Here is a 15,918-nt window from a genome sequence, read left to right as displayed (position 1 = left end):
CAAAGAATGAAAAATAACAAAAGAGAAATTCAAGAACTAGCTGATACCATCAGGAGAGGAAACATAAGAATAATGGGCATAATCGTAGGCAAGGAAAAGGAGCAGGGTTTAGAAAACATTTTTGGACAAATAGTTGACAAGAATTTTCCAAACCTAAGGAATAAACTGGAGCTTGGAATTCAAAAATTCAACAGAACACCAATTATCTCAACCCGAAAAGGCCTTCACCAAGACACATTGTATTAAAATTATCAAAAATCAACGACAAAGACAGAATTCTCAGGGCAGCCAGGGAGCAGAAAAGGGTAACTTATAAAGGAAAATCCATTAGATCATCGGACTTCTCAGCGCAAACCTTACAAGCCAGAAAGGAATGGAATCAAATATTTAAACTATTAAGTGAAAGGAACCACCAGCCTAGAATAATGTATCCAGCTAAGCTCTCCTTTATATATGAAGGAGAAATTAAGACTTTTCCAGACTTACAAAAATTGAGAGAATTTTCCACTACAAGTCCTGCACTATAGGAAATACTGAAAGGGGTCAGCTCACCTAAAACGAAATGACAAAAAAAAATACATAATTAGGAGTAAAGTGACTATCAGGCAAATCGAAGCAGAGGAGTGCAACCCTTACTAAGGACAGGACATTGCAAGCTTAAATAATAAGAGAATTGCTATAGCGAGATAGTAATGAACGTTCAGCACACATAGGGACAAACTGAGACAACAATGACTGCAAAGGGGAGGATTCAAAGATCCAAACTTGCAAAGGATAATGGAGACAAGGCACATAAAGAAGAAAATGGAAGACCGTATATATTTAACTATCCTTTTCATAATCGTAATGGTAACCACATACCAAAAATTCAGAACTCAAGTATATAACATAAAACAAGAAGAACCAGAGGCAAAACCCACAAACACCAACCAAAAGAAAGAAAGCACAAGGACAAGGAAGCAATGGAAACACCGAGCTACCAGAAAGCAAGAGATAAACTGGCTATAAGAAGACCTCATATTTCAGTAATCACCCTAAATGTAAATGGACTGAACTCACCAATAAAAAGGCACAGAGCTGCAGAATGGATCAAAAAATAAAACCCGACCATATATGTCTCCAGGAGACACATCTCAGCTTCAAAGACAAAATTAGACTCTGAGTGAAAGGGTGGAAAATGATATTTCAAGCAAATGGCATTCAGAGAAAAGCAGGAGTAGTAGTACTAATATCAGATGAAACAGACTTCGAAATAAAAACGGTAAGGAAAGACACTGAGGGACACTTCATAATGATAAAGAGAATCATGCACCAAGAAAACATAACACTTATTAATATCTATGCTCCCAATCAGGGTACCCCAAAATATGTAAAGCAATTATTAACAGAACGAAAGGGAGAAATAGACCAAAACACTATCATAGTAAGGGACCTAAATACCCCACTGTCAGATATGGATAGATCATCCAAATAGGAAATCAATAAGGAAATAACATTCTTAAATGACACATTAGACGAACTGGACATAATTGACATTTACAGAGCCTTCCATTCCAAAACAGCTGCTTATACATTCTTCTCTAGTGCACATGGAACATTCTCAAGAATTGACCACATACTGGGACACAGAGACAGCCTCAACAAATATAAGAGGGTCGAAATCATACCAACCATATTCTCTGATCATAATGCTTTGAAACTAGAAATCAACGGCAAAAATAAATCAGGAAGAATCACAAATACATGGAGATTAAACAACATGTTACTAAAGAATAACTGGGTCAGAGAAAAAATAAAAAGAGATGAAGAGATATGTAGAAACGAATGATAATGATAGCACAACATATCAAAACTTTTGGGACATGACAAAGGTGGTCATTATAGAAAGTTCATATCATTATAGGCCTATCTCCAAAAACATGAATGAGTCCAAATAAACAACCTAATGCCTCATCTTAAAAAAAAAACTAGAAAAGGAAGAACAAATGAAGCCTAAAGTCAGCAGAAGGAGAAATCATCAGAGTTAGAGCAGAAATGAATGCAATTGAAAACAAAAACAACAGAAAAAATGCAATAAAGAGCTAGTTCTTTGAGAAGGTTAATAAAATTGACAAACCCCTGACTAGACTCACTAAAGAAAAAGGACACAAATAAACAAAATCAGGGATGAAAGAGGGGAAATTATGACTGACATTACAGAAACATACAGGATCATACAAGAATACTATAAAAATTTATAACACCACATTTAATAACCTAGAAAAAAATGGACCAGTACTTGGAAAAATACAATCTTCCTAAACTGAATCAAGAAGAACTGTAAAATCTAAATAGACCGACGAGCAGTATGGAAATTGAAACAATCATCAAAACCTACCAAAAAGTAAAAGTCCAGGACCAGATGGCTTCACCAGTGAATTCTGTCAAACATTCAAAGAAGATTTAATACCTCTTCTCCTCAAACTCTTTCAAAAAGTTGAAGAGGACGCAATACTTCTCAACTCATTTTATGAGGCCAGTATTACTCTGATACCTAAACCTGGTAAAGATAACACAAAAAACAAAACTACAGACCAATATCTCTCATGAACACAGATGCAAAAATCCTAAATAAGATACTAGTGAACCAAATATAGCAACATATTAAAAAGATTATTCGCCATAATCAAGTGAGCTTCATCCCAGGGGCACAGGGACAGTTCAACATATGCAAATTGATCAATGTGATACACTACACAAACAACTTAAAAAATCATATGATCATATCAATAGATGCAGAAAAAGTCTTTGACAAGATACAGCATCTATTTATGATCAAAACACTTAATAAAATTGATATAGAGGGAAAGTACCTTGACATAATAAAGGCCATCTATGACAAACTCAACCAACATTATACTTAATGGTAAAAAACTAAAAATTTTCCCTCTAAAATCAGAAACAAGGCAAGGCTGTCCACTACTGCCACTATTATTCAATATAACATTAGAGGTCCTAGCAAGTGCAGTCAGACAAGAGAAAGATATTAAAGGCATCCAAATAGGAAATGAAGAGGTTGAACTGTCACTATTTGCAGATGACATAATTCTCTATACATAAAACCCTAAAGACTCCACAAAAATACTGCTAGAAACAATAAGCAAATACAGTCAAGTTTCTGGATACAAAATCAACGTTCAAAAATCCATAGTGTTCCTATAATCTAATAATGAAATGTCAGAAAAGGAAGTGGAAAAAATAATTCCTCTTGCAATTGCAACAAAAAGAATAAAATACCTAGGAATAAATTTAACAAAACATGTGAAGGATCTATATAATGAAAATTACAAGACCCTATAAAAAGAAATCGAAGAAGATACAAAGAAATGGAAATTTATTTTGTGTTCTTGGACTGGAAGAATCAACATAGTTAAAAATTACCATATTACCTAAAGCATTATACAAATTTAATGCAATCCCCATCAAAATTCCATTGGCATTTTTTAATGAAATAGAACAAAAAATCATCAGATTTGTATAGAAACACAAAAGACACCACATTACCAAAGCCATCCTGAGAAAAAAGAACGGGGCTGGAGGCCTCATTCTGCCTGACTTCAAATTATACTATAACGTGACAGTAATCAAAACAGCATGGCATTGGCAACAAAATAGACACATGGACCAGTGAAACAGATTTGAGAGTCCAGAAGTAAATTCATATTTATACGGGCAAATAATTTTTGACAAAAATAAAGCCAAAACCATACAGTAGAGAAAGGAAAGCCTCTTCAATAAATGGTGCTGGGAAAACTGGAAAGCCACCTGCAAAAGAATGAAACTAGACTGTTGTCTATCACCACGCACCAAAATTAACTCAAAATGGATTAAGAACCTGAATATAAAGCCTGAAACAATAAAATGCATAGTAGAAAACATAGGCACTAAACTCAAGGACCTTGGACTCAAAGAGGATTTTATGAATTTGACCTCAAAAGCAAGGGAAGTAAAAGCTAAAATAAATGAATAAGACTACATCAAACAAAAAAGCTTCTGCTCAGAAAAAGAAATTATCAACAAGGTAAAGAGACAACCATCTGAAATGGAAAATATATTTGCAAGCAACACCTCCGATAAGGGTCTAATATCCAAAATATACAAAGAACTCATACAACTCAATAACAACAAAAAACCAAATGATCCAATCAAAAAATGGGCAGAGGATCTGAACAGACACTTCTCCCTAGAGGGCATACAAATGGCTAACAAATATTTGAAAAGATGCTCGACATTGCTTGCTATTAGGGAAATGCAAATCAAAACCACAATGAGTTATCATCTCACACCTGTTAGAGTAGCTATCATCAACAGGACAAGTAATAACAAATGTTGGAGAGGATGAGGAGAAATAGGAACCCTCACACACTGCTGATGAGACTGCAAATTGATACAGCCACTATGGAAAACAGTGCAGAGGTTCCTCAAAAAAACTAAGAATTGATCTATTGTATGATCCAGCAATCCCTCTATTGGGTATTTCCCTCAAAGACTTGAAAACCCATATCCAAAGAGATATTTGCACACCAATGTTCATAGCAGTATTATTCACAGTGGCCAGACATGGAAGCAACCGAAGTGTCCTATACTAGATGATTGGCTAAAGAAGCTGTGGTACATATATACAATGAACTATCACTCAGCCTTAAGAAGAGACGAAATACTGCCATATGCGGCAACATGGATGGACCTTGAGATAATCATGCTAAGTGAAATAAGCCAGACAGAAAAAGTTGAAAATCACATTATGTCACTTATATGTGGGATATGAACCCAAAAGCAACTAATGAACAGGACAAACAGAGACTCATGGACATGGGCTATAGACTAGTGGTTACCAGAGGGTAGAGGGTGGGGGAGCAGGGGGAGGTAGAAGCAGTAAAGGGGGTCAAATATAATGGGGTAGGGGTAGGGTGAAGTGAGTAAAAGGGATCAAACATATGGTAGCTGAAGGAAACTGGACTTTGGGTGGTGAACACAATAGAACATGCAGATGTCAAATTATAATGTACACCTGAATATTATATAATTGTATTAACCAATAAACTTAATTTTAAAAAATAGAAGAAAAAGCATCAAGAGAAAAGCAGTTAATTACTTACAAGAGAGCACCCGTAAGAGTGGCATCTGATTTCTCAAAAGAAGCTATGCAGGACAGAAGGGCTTGGCACAAAATAGTCAAAGTGATGAAAACTCGAGATCTATAATAAAGAATACTTTATCTAGCAAAGCTATCATTTAGAGTCGAAGGACAGATAAAGAGCTTCTCAGACTAAAAAAAGCTAAGGGAATTTATCAACACCAAGCCAGTGTTACACGAAATGTTGGCGGAACTTCTTTAAGAAGAAAAAACATGTATCCAAAACAGGAATAAAGAATGATAAAAACTACATTCCTATCAATGAGTACGTCAAACAGAAAAGAATTAAGTGCTCCAACCAAAAGATAGAGTGGCCGAATAGATAAGAAAACAAGATCCCTACATATGCTGCCTACAAGAGACTCACTTCAGATTAAAACACATATACAGATTAAAAGGAAGAGGATGGAAAAAGATATTGCCTCAATGGATCTAGAAGGTATTGTGCTGAATGAGATGTATCAGATAAAGACAAATATTGCATGATTTGATGTACATATGGAATCTAAAGAAGAAAAAAATGACAACAAAAAAATGGAGATAAACTCATAGATACAGATAATATTTTGAGGGCTACTACAGGAGAAGGGGTTGGAAGGATGGCAGAAAAAGGCAAAGAGATTAGAGGTACAAATGGATAGCTACAGAATAGACATTGAGATATAGAGTATAGCATGGGGAAGCTGGTTAATAATGTAATAAATATCTAAGGGGGAAGTGGGGTACTGGATTTAGGGGGTGATTGCTTTGCAAGTTATGTAGATCTCTGATCATTATGTATATCTCTGATCACTATGCTGTACAAGTGAAACTGGTATTTTATTGTATGCCAAATATAATTGAAAAAAAAACTCATCGAATTGTATAATGTAAATACGAGCAACTAATTACCTATTATATTTCAATAAAGCTAGAAAAAACCAAGTAGGAAGACTTAAAAAAAAGAATAGTAAGTGCAATGATTTGATTTACAGATTCATTAACACCCTTAACTACATTAAATAGTAAAAAGAATCCCCAAACAATCCTTGGTCACATTAAGTGATTGAAGCTAGGTCAGCACCCCAGCATTCTGAAAGGGAAAGAACAGAGCATTAATTCTACGTTTCATGTATGAATCGTATTTCAAGAAAACCAAATAGTTTGTTATTTTTTTTAGGTGAGGCGACCCTTGATTGACCTCACAGATTGCAAGGACCTTGTCAGTTTACAATCCCTCATTTTTTTATTTTTATTTTTTACACCTACAGCACCTGGTCTTTCTCTGTGGTCTCCCTTCCAAGTACTAACCAGGGCCAACCTTGCTTAGCTTCTGAGATCAGACGGAATCGGGCTTGTTCAGGGTAGCATGGCTGTAGACATTATTGTTCTTTATGGGAGAATTTTAGGTAATGAACGTAGAAAAATTATAAAGTTAGAAAAAATCACCATTTTGCAAAACTTAATGGATCTTGGTGATAACTCCCACTGGCTTCTAAAACTAGCATGTAGTGGTTGATATGCCCTGTTAACATGCACCATGGTTTTTCTGGGACAAGATCTGATTTATATTAGCTGTCTTATCATCATTACTAATACTACGCCTTCCTTCACCCCCTCTACAACCTGGCAATAGGAAACTTTGTAATGAATGTGGAAGGCTAATAACATCCGAAAAACTGTTCTATCTTAACACCACAATAAAAAAAAAGACAGAGACGTTATCTCTATAGGCAGTGGATGCAATAGGAATTATGAAGCACCACCTATGACATATTACTGCCAAATATTCAAGCCTGGATTGATGAAGCTTCAAGCTCTATCAGTTCACACTCAACACCAGTGAGAAGAATATGTTAAGAAAGAAGACAGGGATTCACTCGGCCATATCCAGGATTTCCTAAATTCAATGACACAATGACAGAGTCTCTTCAACAAATAAATGAAAGGCAAAAGGGAAGGGAGAACTAATATGGGTTTTAAAAAATTTATAAAATGTATCAAGGAAACAGTCTAAACATCTTTCTTGAATTCTGATTTGAATAAAGCTGATGGTAAAAAGGCATTTAAATACAGGATAGGTATAGTGCAGACATTACATCTGTGTCTCCAACGTATGGGAATATGAAGCGTGCTACCTCTCTTCCCAGTTATAAAAATAACTTTTTCCCAGTAAAGGAGTTGAATCAAAATTTTTCTTCTTTTAATATATGTTTCAGGGAGGGCTAAGGAAATATGATGGAAAAAATTATGGTACTGGCTTGGTACTTGGTCGAAGGGTTATCAGGCTCCCCGGAAGAAGAAAACCTCACAAGCTCACAAGTTTGTTTTTAGTGCTCAGCCCTGCCCCAGTCCTTTTCTCCAATGTTTGGTTAACTGTGGACCTTCTGGTATGACCCCTGACCCTGCAGGTCCCGCCCATCTCCATTTCTCCTCACAATCTTGCTCTTCCCTTCCCTCCTCCCTCCCCACATTAAAAAAAACTCATACACACATTTTCAGACTTGATTTCCTTTTAATCATCACTATGCTAATAAAATGTTGGTGTATGTTTTGGTCTCTAAGAGTTTAAAATAAAATACTGAAAATCTTTTCAGTAACTCAGAACAAGAATACAGTTAACTGACTTATCCCTAATATATTCTGAGATAATTTGAAATTCATTAAAACATGTTTCCAAATAAGGTTCTGAATGCTGTTTTAGATAAAAATGTCCATTACAAAAAAAGTACACCAATTAATCAAGTTTTAGATGAATATACAATCAAATCCCCATATTCCCACTGAATATCAAACTAGGAAAACCAAAATTTTCAAGTAAGTTATGTCTAAAGAAATATGTGAAAAATGTAAACTATAAGAAATTAGGTGTATAAATATGTTAATGAAAAATTTTTAATCAATGCTAAAGGGATACATTTAAGAGTGAACCGACACCAATTAAATATTTTGATGTCTTTGTGGAAATGACACAGTCACAAACCCATGTCTGTGCACTGATATTTATGTCTTCTTCACTTGCTTTAATGCTATTAACCAGTTTAATTCATTCAAGAAGGCAAAGCCAAGTGGCTTTTAATAACTTTCATAAGGCCCTAGAATAGATCTTCTTTTGAAGTTTTGTTTTAATTGGAATTGGCCCTGTAACCTAATGAAAACACAAAAGGGTACACATACAAAACAGATTCTATAGTCTTTATTTTTTTCCATAAAGAACAACAATGAAACATTCCATACTTGTGCACTTGACCCTTGCGAACTGACAAAGATTTGCCAGGTACAAAACATAAAATTAAGTCAATTTATTGCTAAAAGTTAATTGACAGTGTCAGAAAGAAAAAGTCTCCATTGCTACCAAAGGGTCGAAAGCTTGATACATTTGCCTGTGGGATTGCTTCTACCCACATAACTGTTTAATTCACTTGGTGGTTAACAGAAAAGGATTCTTGCACTTAGATAAGCAAATGGTAAATAATATGTGCTATTTCAACTAGAAATTGTTATACTGTAATGTAAATAATGGTAAATAATACATGCTATTTAACTAGAAATTGTTATACTGTAATGTGCTTTGCGTAGTTCCTGTTGCATCTGTATCATATAACTTAGGCTCATGTTCTTTCTTCAGTTAGAATAACAGGGATTGAAGAGACATTTTCACAATCGCCAGCTCTTGCTCTTGCTGTTTCAGGAAAGAAAATATTATTTAGGTAACTATTGTGTACATTTTGGCAAACAAAATACCCCAGTGTTCACATCTTTCATTAGTTCTTAATATTAAGTATATACTACTTACAGCTCCCACCACCAATGTTTCTTGGTACTTGGCCAATTCTTTTTTGAGGTCACCTTCTTCATTGGTAAGAAAATGTCCATAATCTTCCTCCATATCTTCCATACCCTAAAACAAAAAGTCAAGCTCAGTTATAAACCATCACTTTTCAGCTCACATTCCAAACTTGTACAATTAAATTTCAAAAGAAACGACACTTAATATTCACAGGTGCTCATTATTTATTTAAATATTAAGATTATAACGAACGTATGTAGATCAAAATTACCACTTAAGACAAATTTTAAACTTCGTAGATGAGTCAAATATTATTTTGGGACAAGTGCGACAGTAGTACACTTTACTGGAAATGATGAGGTAATGAATAGCTGAAGTCAAGGTGGAGCAAAAACAGGAAAAGACTGACAGTCCCGTATCATGAAATACCATAATTTAAAAACTCTCGAATAAGCTTTAAACATCAGGTGACAATGTGCTTATAGTGACTATTAATCAAGGTAACATGATTCCATTGGAGGGAATAAAATGATCTGTAATATAACTTCTTAAAGTTATGGAAAACAAATTTATGTTGTAAATTTTTACTCTTCGTTCAACAAGTGGTCATCTAGCGCATCCTATATAAAAAGTACTCTTTTAAGTGCTGTGGAGGAAGTTAAAAATGAATACAAAACCTAAATAAAAATAGCACCAAAATTATAATTGTTCTTGTTTTTATACAACAATTAAGGAAGCACATCTTGCTGTAGCTGTGTAGTGCAAAGTAAGACTGATAATTATTTAGATGGCAAAAGAATAAGATTTCAATAAGGAAAGGAAAGAAGAAATGAAAAGTGCTCTAAGGGAACAGCATAAGTAAAGGAAGTAATGGCGAGTTAGTTCAGAGAAAGCAACTCATCTGGAGGGATGGGAGGAAAGAATACAAGTCTGAAGCTACAAAGGGAGCCTCGTTATGGGGCAGATGTTGAAAACCTGAGCTCTTAAAATGGGAAGCTAAGGACATGTTTTCAGGAGGGAAGGTATACGTTTTGGAAGATGATATTGCAGACTGTAAAGGATGGATTGGAGAAGACAGAAACAGGTCAAACTGTCATAGTACGAGCACGGGATGGTGAGGTCCTGAACTAGGGGAGCAGCAGCAAGAATTCAAAGAAAGAAAATAAAGTACAGTTGCAGAGCCCAGAAATAACTGGATAGGAAGAGGAAGAGAGTCTGGAGGAGTCAAAGACAATACTGAAGCTCCTACTCTAAGTGCTGACATGGAGTAATAAACTTTAGGACAAATCTCCCTCAGTACTTTATGAAATCTATACCTCAATGAAAAAACTGGCTCCCAGGGACCATTAGAACAATGTGCTGTCTACCTGGAATCACTGATAAAATGACATATATATATATATATATGAATAATTTTTCATATATTCATATATAAATTTTTCATACATATAATTCTGCAGTTTTTAAAAGAATATTCATTTTTAGACTCTTACTACTTAACCCATCTCAATTAGCTTAGAAGAGTGACATGTGTTTGACATGTACTTAACATATACAGTAACATGTATTTTAAATAAGATGAAAAGAATATCCCATCCAAAAAAAAGCGATATATCCAGGATTCCATCACCTCCTACACAAGTGTGCATCTGTATGAAGCAGAGGACGATGTCATGAAGACAATTTGCTAAAGGAAGAATGGGGTTCTCAATTCATAAGCATCTTGCCCTCCTGTGGCTTTCTCATACTGTCATGAACCTGGCCTTCTCTTATAATTGTAAGTTGGCATGTAAACCCACTTTAAGTCACTAGTAATTCTAGCAGCAAATGTTCCATAGAACACTCATATATTTTAAAATAAAAGAAATCTTCAATAATTACAATTGCTATTTCCTGTTTTACACACATCAGAGACATTATGTTTTATTATAATGTATTCTGTTACCAAATACAACAGACCTTTAAGAACTCGTCATATAACATTATAATCTTATTCAGTCTCTTGCTCTGAACCAATCTATTTTCCTGATGAAACTTCCGTTGCTCCAGAAGCAAATTCTATAAATATAAAAAAAATTGAGGAAAAATGTGGTTAACATTTAGCAAAAAACCCAATTATACATTAAGGTAAAAGGATTATTTTTAAACCAATATTTTAAAAATTTTCTGTGTTAACTTTTATAACAAAGCTCAGATATTTCTGGTCACCACTAAAACAGAAAATTTTCATTCTTACTCATATTCAAAAAACATGACCTAACTCTCCATTCCTACTTGAGACATGCTACATAAAGTAATTATAAAGTGAAGCCTGATACCCACAGCCAGTTTTTCTCCTTCTGTCTTGGCTTTCTGCATATCTGCATCCCATTCTTGAAACAAAGTCATAAACTGCTGAGAGTATTTGCGAAAAACCTTCTGCCTGTAAAACATAATAATGAGCAGTGTCATCCTTCATATTATGAAGAAAAAAGTAAAGAAATTCAAAACAACATTGGTTTGACATAACTTATACGATAAAGGGAGAAGGGAGGAAGAGAAGCTGAAATCTCCTGATGGGAAACAGGAAAATGAAATGCATAATTTACTGTCATCCCAAGATAATTTTTCACTACCTGGCTAAGAGTGAAGCTATCTCACATGCCATAGCGCTTTAAAACTAGGGAAGATTTATTGTATTATAACTTTCCCAAAAAAGTGCATTGTATATACAACTGAATATTATAATTTTTACTTAATAAAAAATCATATAGGTTGTACTATGATACATAAAAACATTGTAGATAATATATTCATTTACCATATAACATTTCCAAAGTGGAACATTTCACTTTTTAGCACTTCGGCACAATAAAATTTCTGTACATATGAAGAGTAAATCCACTTCAGGGAAATTTAGAAAACATTTACAATACAAGACTCACCATTTTCTACTTTACTGAATACAGCTAAATAGCAAAATACATTTATCTTTAATTCAGATAGTATATTCTTAGAACAAAGATATACAGATAACTTGAATAGCAAGAAAACACAACTGTATGTAATTTGAAAGGGGTAAATGGTCATCTTTTTTGACCTCTAGATAACCCCTATCCATTCAATTAAGGTGTGAGGTTATAAGAATAATGGATTTTTTTTCTGCTTTGAGAAAGTCAAGCCAAGCACCTTTTCAATAGAACCTTAATAAATGTAAAAGTAGTATTATTCTTAACTAATTTTTACCTATGAATACTAACAAATGATACAAAGGTTCTGCCTCTGAAAAACCAACAACCTTACCTTTGCTCTTTCTGGTTTCTCCCCACATGTCCAAGTTTGTCATTAATGATCTTGATGGAAGCACTGGTACTCGTTATGAATCTTCTTCTCTTTGCACGAAGAACACTTTTAAACTCATCTATATTAAATAAATATACTTATTAACATTTAATGTTGAAATTATTTTTTCCTGCTTGTTCGAGACAGCATGAGCAATGTTTGGTCAGTAGTATTGAAAAGACAAGTAGCATTAAATAACAGACATCATTTATAAAAACCAAGATCATTTACTTTTATATGGCAGCTGTACAAACTTTCAGTTACTGGTACTTTAATTCTAAATTTTATAACTCACTACCATGAGTTAGTTAGGATAAAAAATATTAAGAAAGAAAACTTTTCCAAAAATGTATAAAAAGAGTCTTAAAGACAATCTTATATTCTTCATAAGAAAAGTTATAAAGTCTAATATTTGACAAATTTATAACATATCCTCTAACTCAAAGGACAGTTAGATAAATATTGTTAGATCTCATTATATAGAACACATGAAATTACTCCATTTAAAAAGTTTCCAAAAAGATCAAAATCATTTTTCATACAAGAAAGTTATTTTAAAATTATTCTCAGAATTTAAATATATTTTACTAAAAAGGAAAGACCCTGCATAGAAATCAAGAAGTTATTCAAGAACACATCCTAAACACCTTCATAAGGGTTTTCTGTAATTCGTGTAAAAAATGTACTGTTGTGTAAAAATTTTAATACGTTAAATAATGCTTTAATAAGAACACGATTTTATGGTATGGATGCACCATGAATAATGATTTTCACTAATAAAAAGAGAGCTGCACAATTACACAAATATTTTATATGGCCCCATTACTGTGCATAATGATCAATTTTCGAGACAGCTCAGAAAACGAGCATCTTACCACCACCAAACAGAGCAAAGCTTCCAAAAACACCTGTTTGCACGAATGATGCACAGAGGACTCAAAAATTGGCCCCGATTCTTTGCTGAGAGTCTTGTCCTAGAACCCAGCTGATGTAACTGATAACTGACAGAACAATTGCAAACTTTTAGGTTTTGGGTTCTGATCCTACATCGCTAGCATGCTAGCAAAGTTGTCTCTATATTCATGTAAGTATAACAATAAAGACTTATTGTACAGGCTTCAATTTGAGCTGCAACGAAGAAATTAGGAGAGGCAGAGAAAATCGCTACACTGAGAAAATTTAAATTGATACTGAAAACTGACATATCACTTATTCTGCGACACCAAGTGGAACCGAGATTGCTTTGTGCAAGTTCTTCTAATATGGCACAGCCCCTCCAACGTCCCCGTGTTTAAAATAAAAGCATCGCTCTTACCTCACACTGGTAGCACCATTCTCTCCACATCCACCATAAAAAGGGAAACTAAGGAAATCTATGAAGCCAAACCTCACTAAATGCTTATGAAAAAGTCCTGTATCTGAGAACAAGGCATTAAATGGCAGTCTCACAGCCCACTGATTAATGATAATATGGTTTAAAACAATTTACTTTCACTACAATATCTTCCAATCATACCTTCAATTCCAGCCAACAAATTCTGTAATTGACTCCTGTAAAAAAATTACAATGAGTTTTTAATAAAGAGTATGCAAATATCATGCTCATTTTGGAGGTAAAATGCCTTGCTGTGTTTTACATACAATACTTGTTACCTGAATAGACCTTTATTTTTCTTAAAGTACCTTACCCAGCAAACAAAAATAACTGCAAACATATTACCCCAGATCTTCTGAACTTGTTCCGGAAGGACTTTGTCCTGCAGGACATTCTGCCACTTTTTTTTCAGTTTCTGGTGTCTTTACTGCACAGAAATAAGAATGGAAAACATTTGTCAGAGAACTGTTCTACTTGATTAATACTTTCCTCAGAAATCCCCCTCACTATGGAGTGTTTTAAGTTTTTTGCCACTAAAAGATTTTAAGGCAGACATATGAAAGCACTCATATAAGACTAGGTCAGATAGAAATAGGTCAGGGGCCAGGACCATGCAATGAAGAGGCTGTTGCAAACCTCTCAGGGTTAATGTCAGTGACAGCCCTTTAGCACACATGACCTGAGAGATGTGGTCCCTGCCCTTGTGCTATACCTGCATAGGTATTAGAGAGATGGTACCTTTAAATATATCCGGAGTTTCACTCAAGTGAAAACTATCTTCCTTTTCACAAGCAAAGGTTTCCACATGCTGAGTCCTCAGTGGGACGCTCGCCACTTTCCGCATTAGCTTCTTCCCAGGTGGCATTATCCCTATGTGTCCTGGAAAATAGAGACAGCACCCCAGCACCTTGTGAGCACCAACACATGTTAAAGGAACGGGGACATGGTCAGCCCGCCATGACGGGCAAGGGCCCTCCGCGCAGACCACAGTGTGCAAGTGTCCACGTGCCACTTCCGGGACCAGAAGGGTTCACAGCACACGCGGACACCTGCCCCTCCCGCCAGGTTGTTATTAGGGCTGCCACCTGTTCTGAAAACCCCAGTGTCAGGCCCCTCTGCCGGATTCTCGCCCCAACGTTGGGATAGAGTCCATCCCTGCCCCTCGGACTCCAAGGGACAAAGTGCTGATCACGAGGGCCGACCGGAGGCAGAATAAAAGTTAAGTGTCTCTCCGTATGAACAGGGGACAAGCCGTTCTGTGCCAGTCAGTGGCGCACGGTCACGTGTCGGGGCCGCCGACACGTCCTCAGAAACCAAGGACCAGCAGGGGGCCGAACTACCCCTCCAGACAGCGGAGCCAAAGGGGCAGAAGCCGACGGTGCTGCGCACAGGGTAGGCCCCTCAGACCCGCTCCCCGCTCCCGGCCCTACCAGCCGCCCTCGGGAGCCAAATCGGGAGCCCGATTCCAATTCCCCGGAGCTCTCGGGGTCGCCATGTCAGAGACTGGCCGGGCCACCGTGGGGGTCCCAGTCCCATCTCGCCGGAGACCTCGGGGTCGCCACGTCAGACACTGAACCAGCCTCTGTCCCATTCCCACTTCCCCAGAGCCCTAGGGGTCCCCACATCAGACACTGAACGACCCTCAGGTTTCAATTCCCACCTCGCCAGAACCCTAGGGGGCGCCATGTTAGAGAGCGGCAGGTCCCCGCGCGGGTCCCAATCCCGCCTCGCTGCAGCCCTAGGGGGCGCCATGTTAGAGAGCGGCAGGTCGCCCGCGGGTCCCACCTAGCCGCAGCCCTGGGGGGCGCCATGTTAGAGACTGAACGGCCCAACCTCGGGGTCCCAATCCCGCCTCGCCGCAGCCCTGGGGGGCGCCATGTTAGAGAGCGGCAGGTCGGCCCGCAGGTCCCAATCCCGCCTCGCCGGAACCCTAGGGGGCGCCATGTCAGAGACTGAACGGCCCAACCTCGGGGTCCCAATCCCGCCTCGCCGGAACCCTAGGGGTCGCCGCGTCAGAGACTGGCTGGCCCGCCTCGGCCCCACAGTGTAGCCCTTTATATCTGAGGAGACTCCCGATGGCCACGCAGTGCCGCAGATCCCCGCCCCTCAGCCTGGTGTCCCTGAGACCCCGATTGTGCCACCTAAACCCACGTCCCGAGACCCTACGTCTGTCCGCCGCTCTGCGCCCTCCGAGAGCTCCACACCGCGCAAACTTCTCGAAGCTTCTGAGGACCGCCTGACGCGAGCTGCGCGGGAGCGTCGCTGATTGGCCGGTTC

At 37.2% G+C, this 15,918-nt stretch overlaps 1 protein-coding gene and 1 pseudogene across 2 annotated transcripts; both read right to left on the bottom strand.

The window, feature by feature from the left end:
- Positions 1–6,417: 6,417 nt before the first annotated feature.
- Positions 6,418–6,536, bottom strand: LOC118607954 (annotated as a pseudogene).
- A 1,812-nt stretch (positions 6,537–8,348) lies between these two features.
- LOC107504097 (synaptonemal complex protein 3-like) lies at positions 8,349–15,888 on the bottom strand. 2 transcript variants are annotated; one of them, XM_036227157.1, is made up of 9 exons: positions 15,808–15,888; positions 14,380–14,520; positions 13,987–14,068; positions 13,783–13,817; positions 12,228–12,345; positions 11,268–11,367; positions 10,905–11,003; positions 8,952–9,056; positions 8,349–8,837 (listed from the first exon to the last, which is right to left on the bottom strand). In XM_036227157.1, the coding sequence occupies exons 2-9, from the start codon at positions 14,504–14,506 to the stop codon at positions 8,784–8,786; spliced, it is 720 nt and encodes a 239-aa protein (XP_036083050.1). In that variant the 5' UTR covers positions 14,507–14,520; positions 15,808–15,888; the 3' UTR covers positions 8,349–8,783. The 2 variants fall into 2 exon arrangements, with proteins under 2 accessions (XP_036083050.1, XP_015988579.2); XM_016133093.2 differs by lacking the exon at positions 15,808–15,888 and adding an exon at positions 15,608–15,661.
- Between the last annotated feature and the right edge of the window lie 30 nt (positions 15,889–15,918).

The sequence above is a fragment of the Rousettus aegyptiacus genome, unplaced genomic scaffold (genome assembly GCF_014176215.1).
Source record: "Rousettus aegyptiacus isolate mRouAeg1 unplaced genomic scaffold, mRouAeg1.p scaffold_m13_p_9, whole genome shotgun sequence".
NCBI lineage: Eukaryota > Metazoa > Chordata > Mammalia > Chiroptera > Pteropodidae > Rousettus > Rousettus aegyptiacus.
The sequence above is the reverse complement of the archived record's forward strand: the minus strand, read 5'-3'. Positions and strand labels throughout refer to the sequence as shown.

Coding starts and splice junctions, on each gene's coding strand:
- LOC107504097 (XM_036227157.1), bottom strand. CDS start 14,506: ATGCCACCTGGGAAGAAGCTAATGCGGAAAGTGGCGAGCGTCCCACTG. Junction 14,069..14,379: donor AACTCCGGATATATTTAAAG/GTACCATCTCTC, acceptor ATTTCTGTGCAG/TAAAGACACCAGAAACTGAA. Junction 11,368..12,227: donor AGAAACCAGAAAGAGCAAAG/GTAAGGTTGTTG, acceptor TATGTTTTACAG/GCAGAAGGTTTTTCGCAAAT.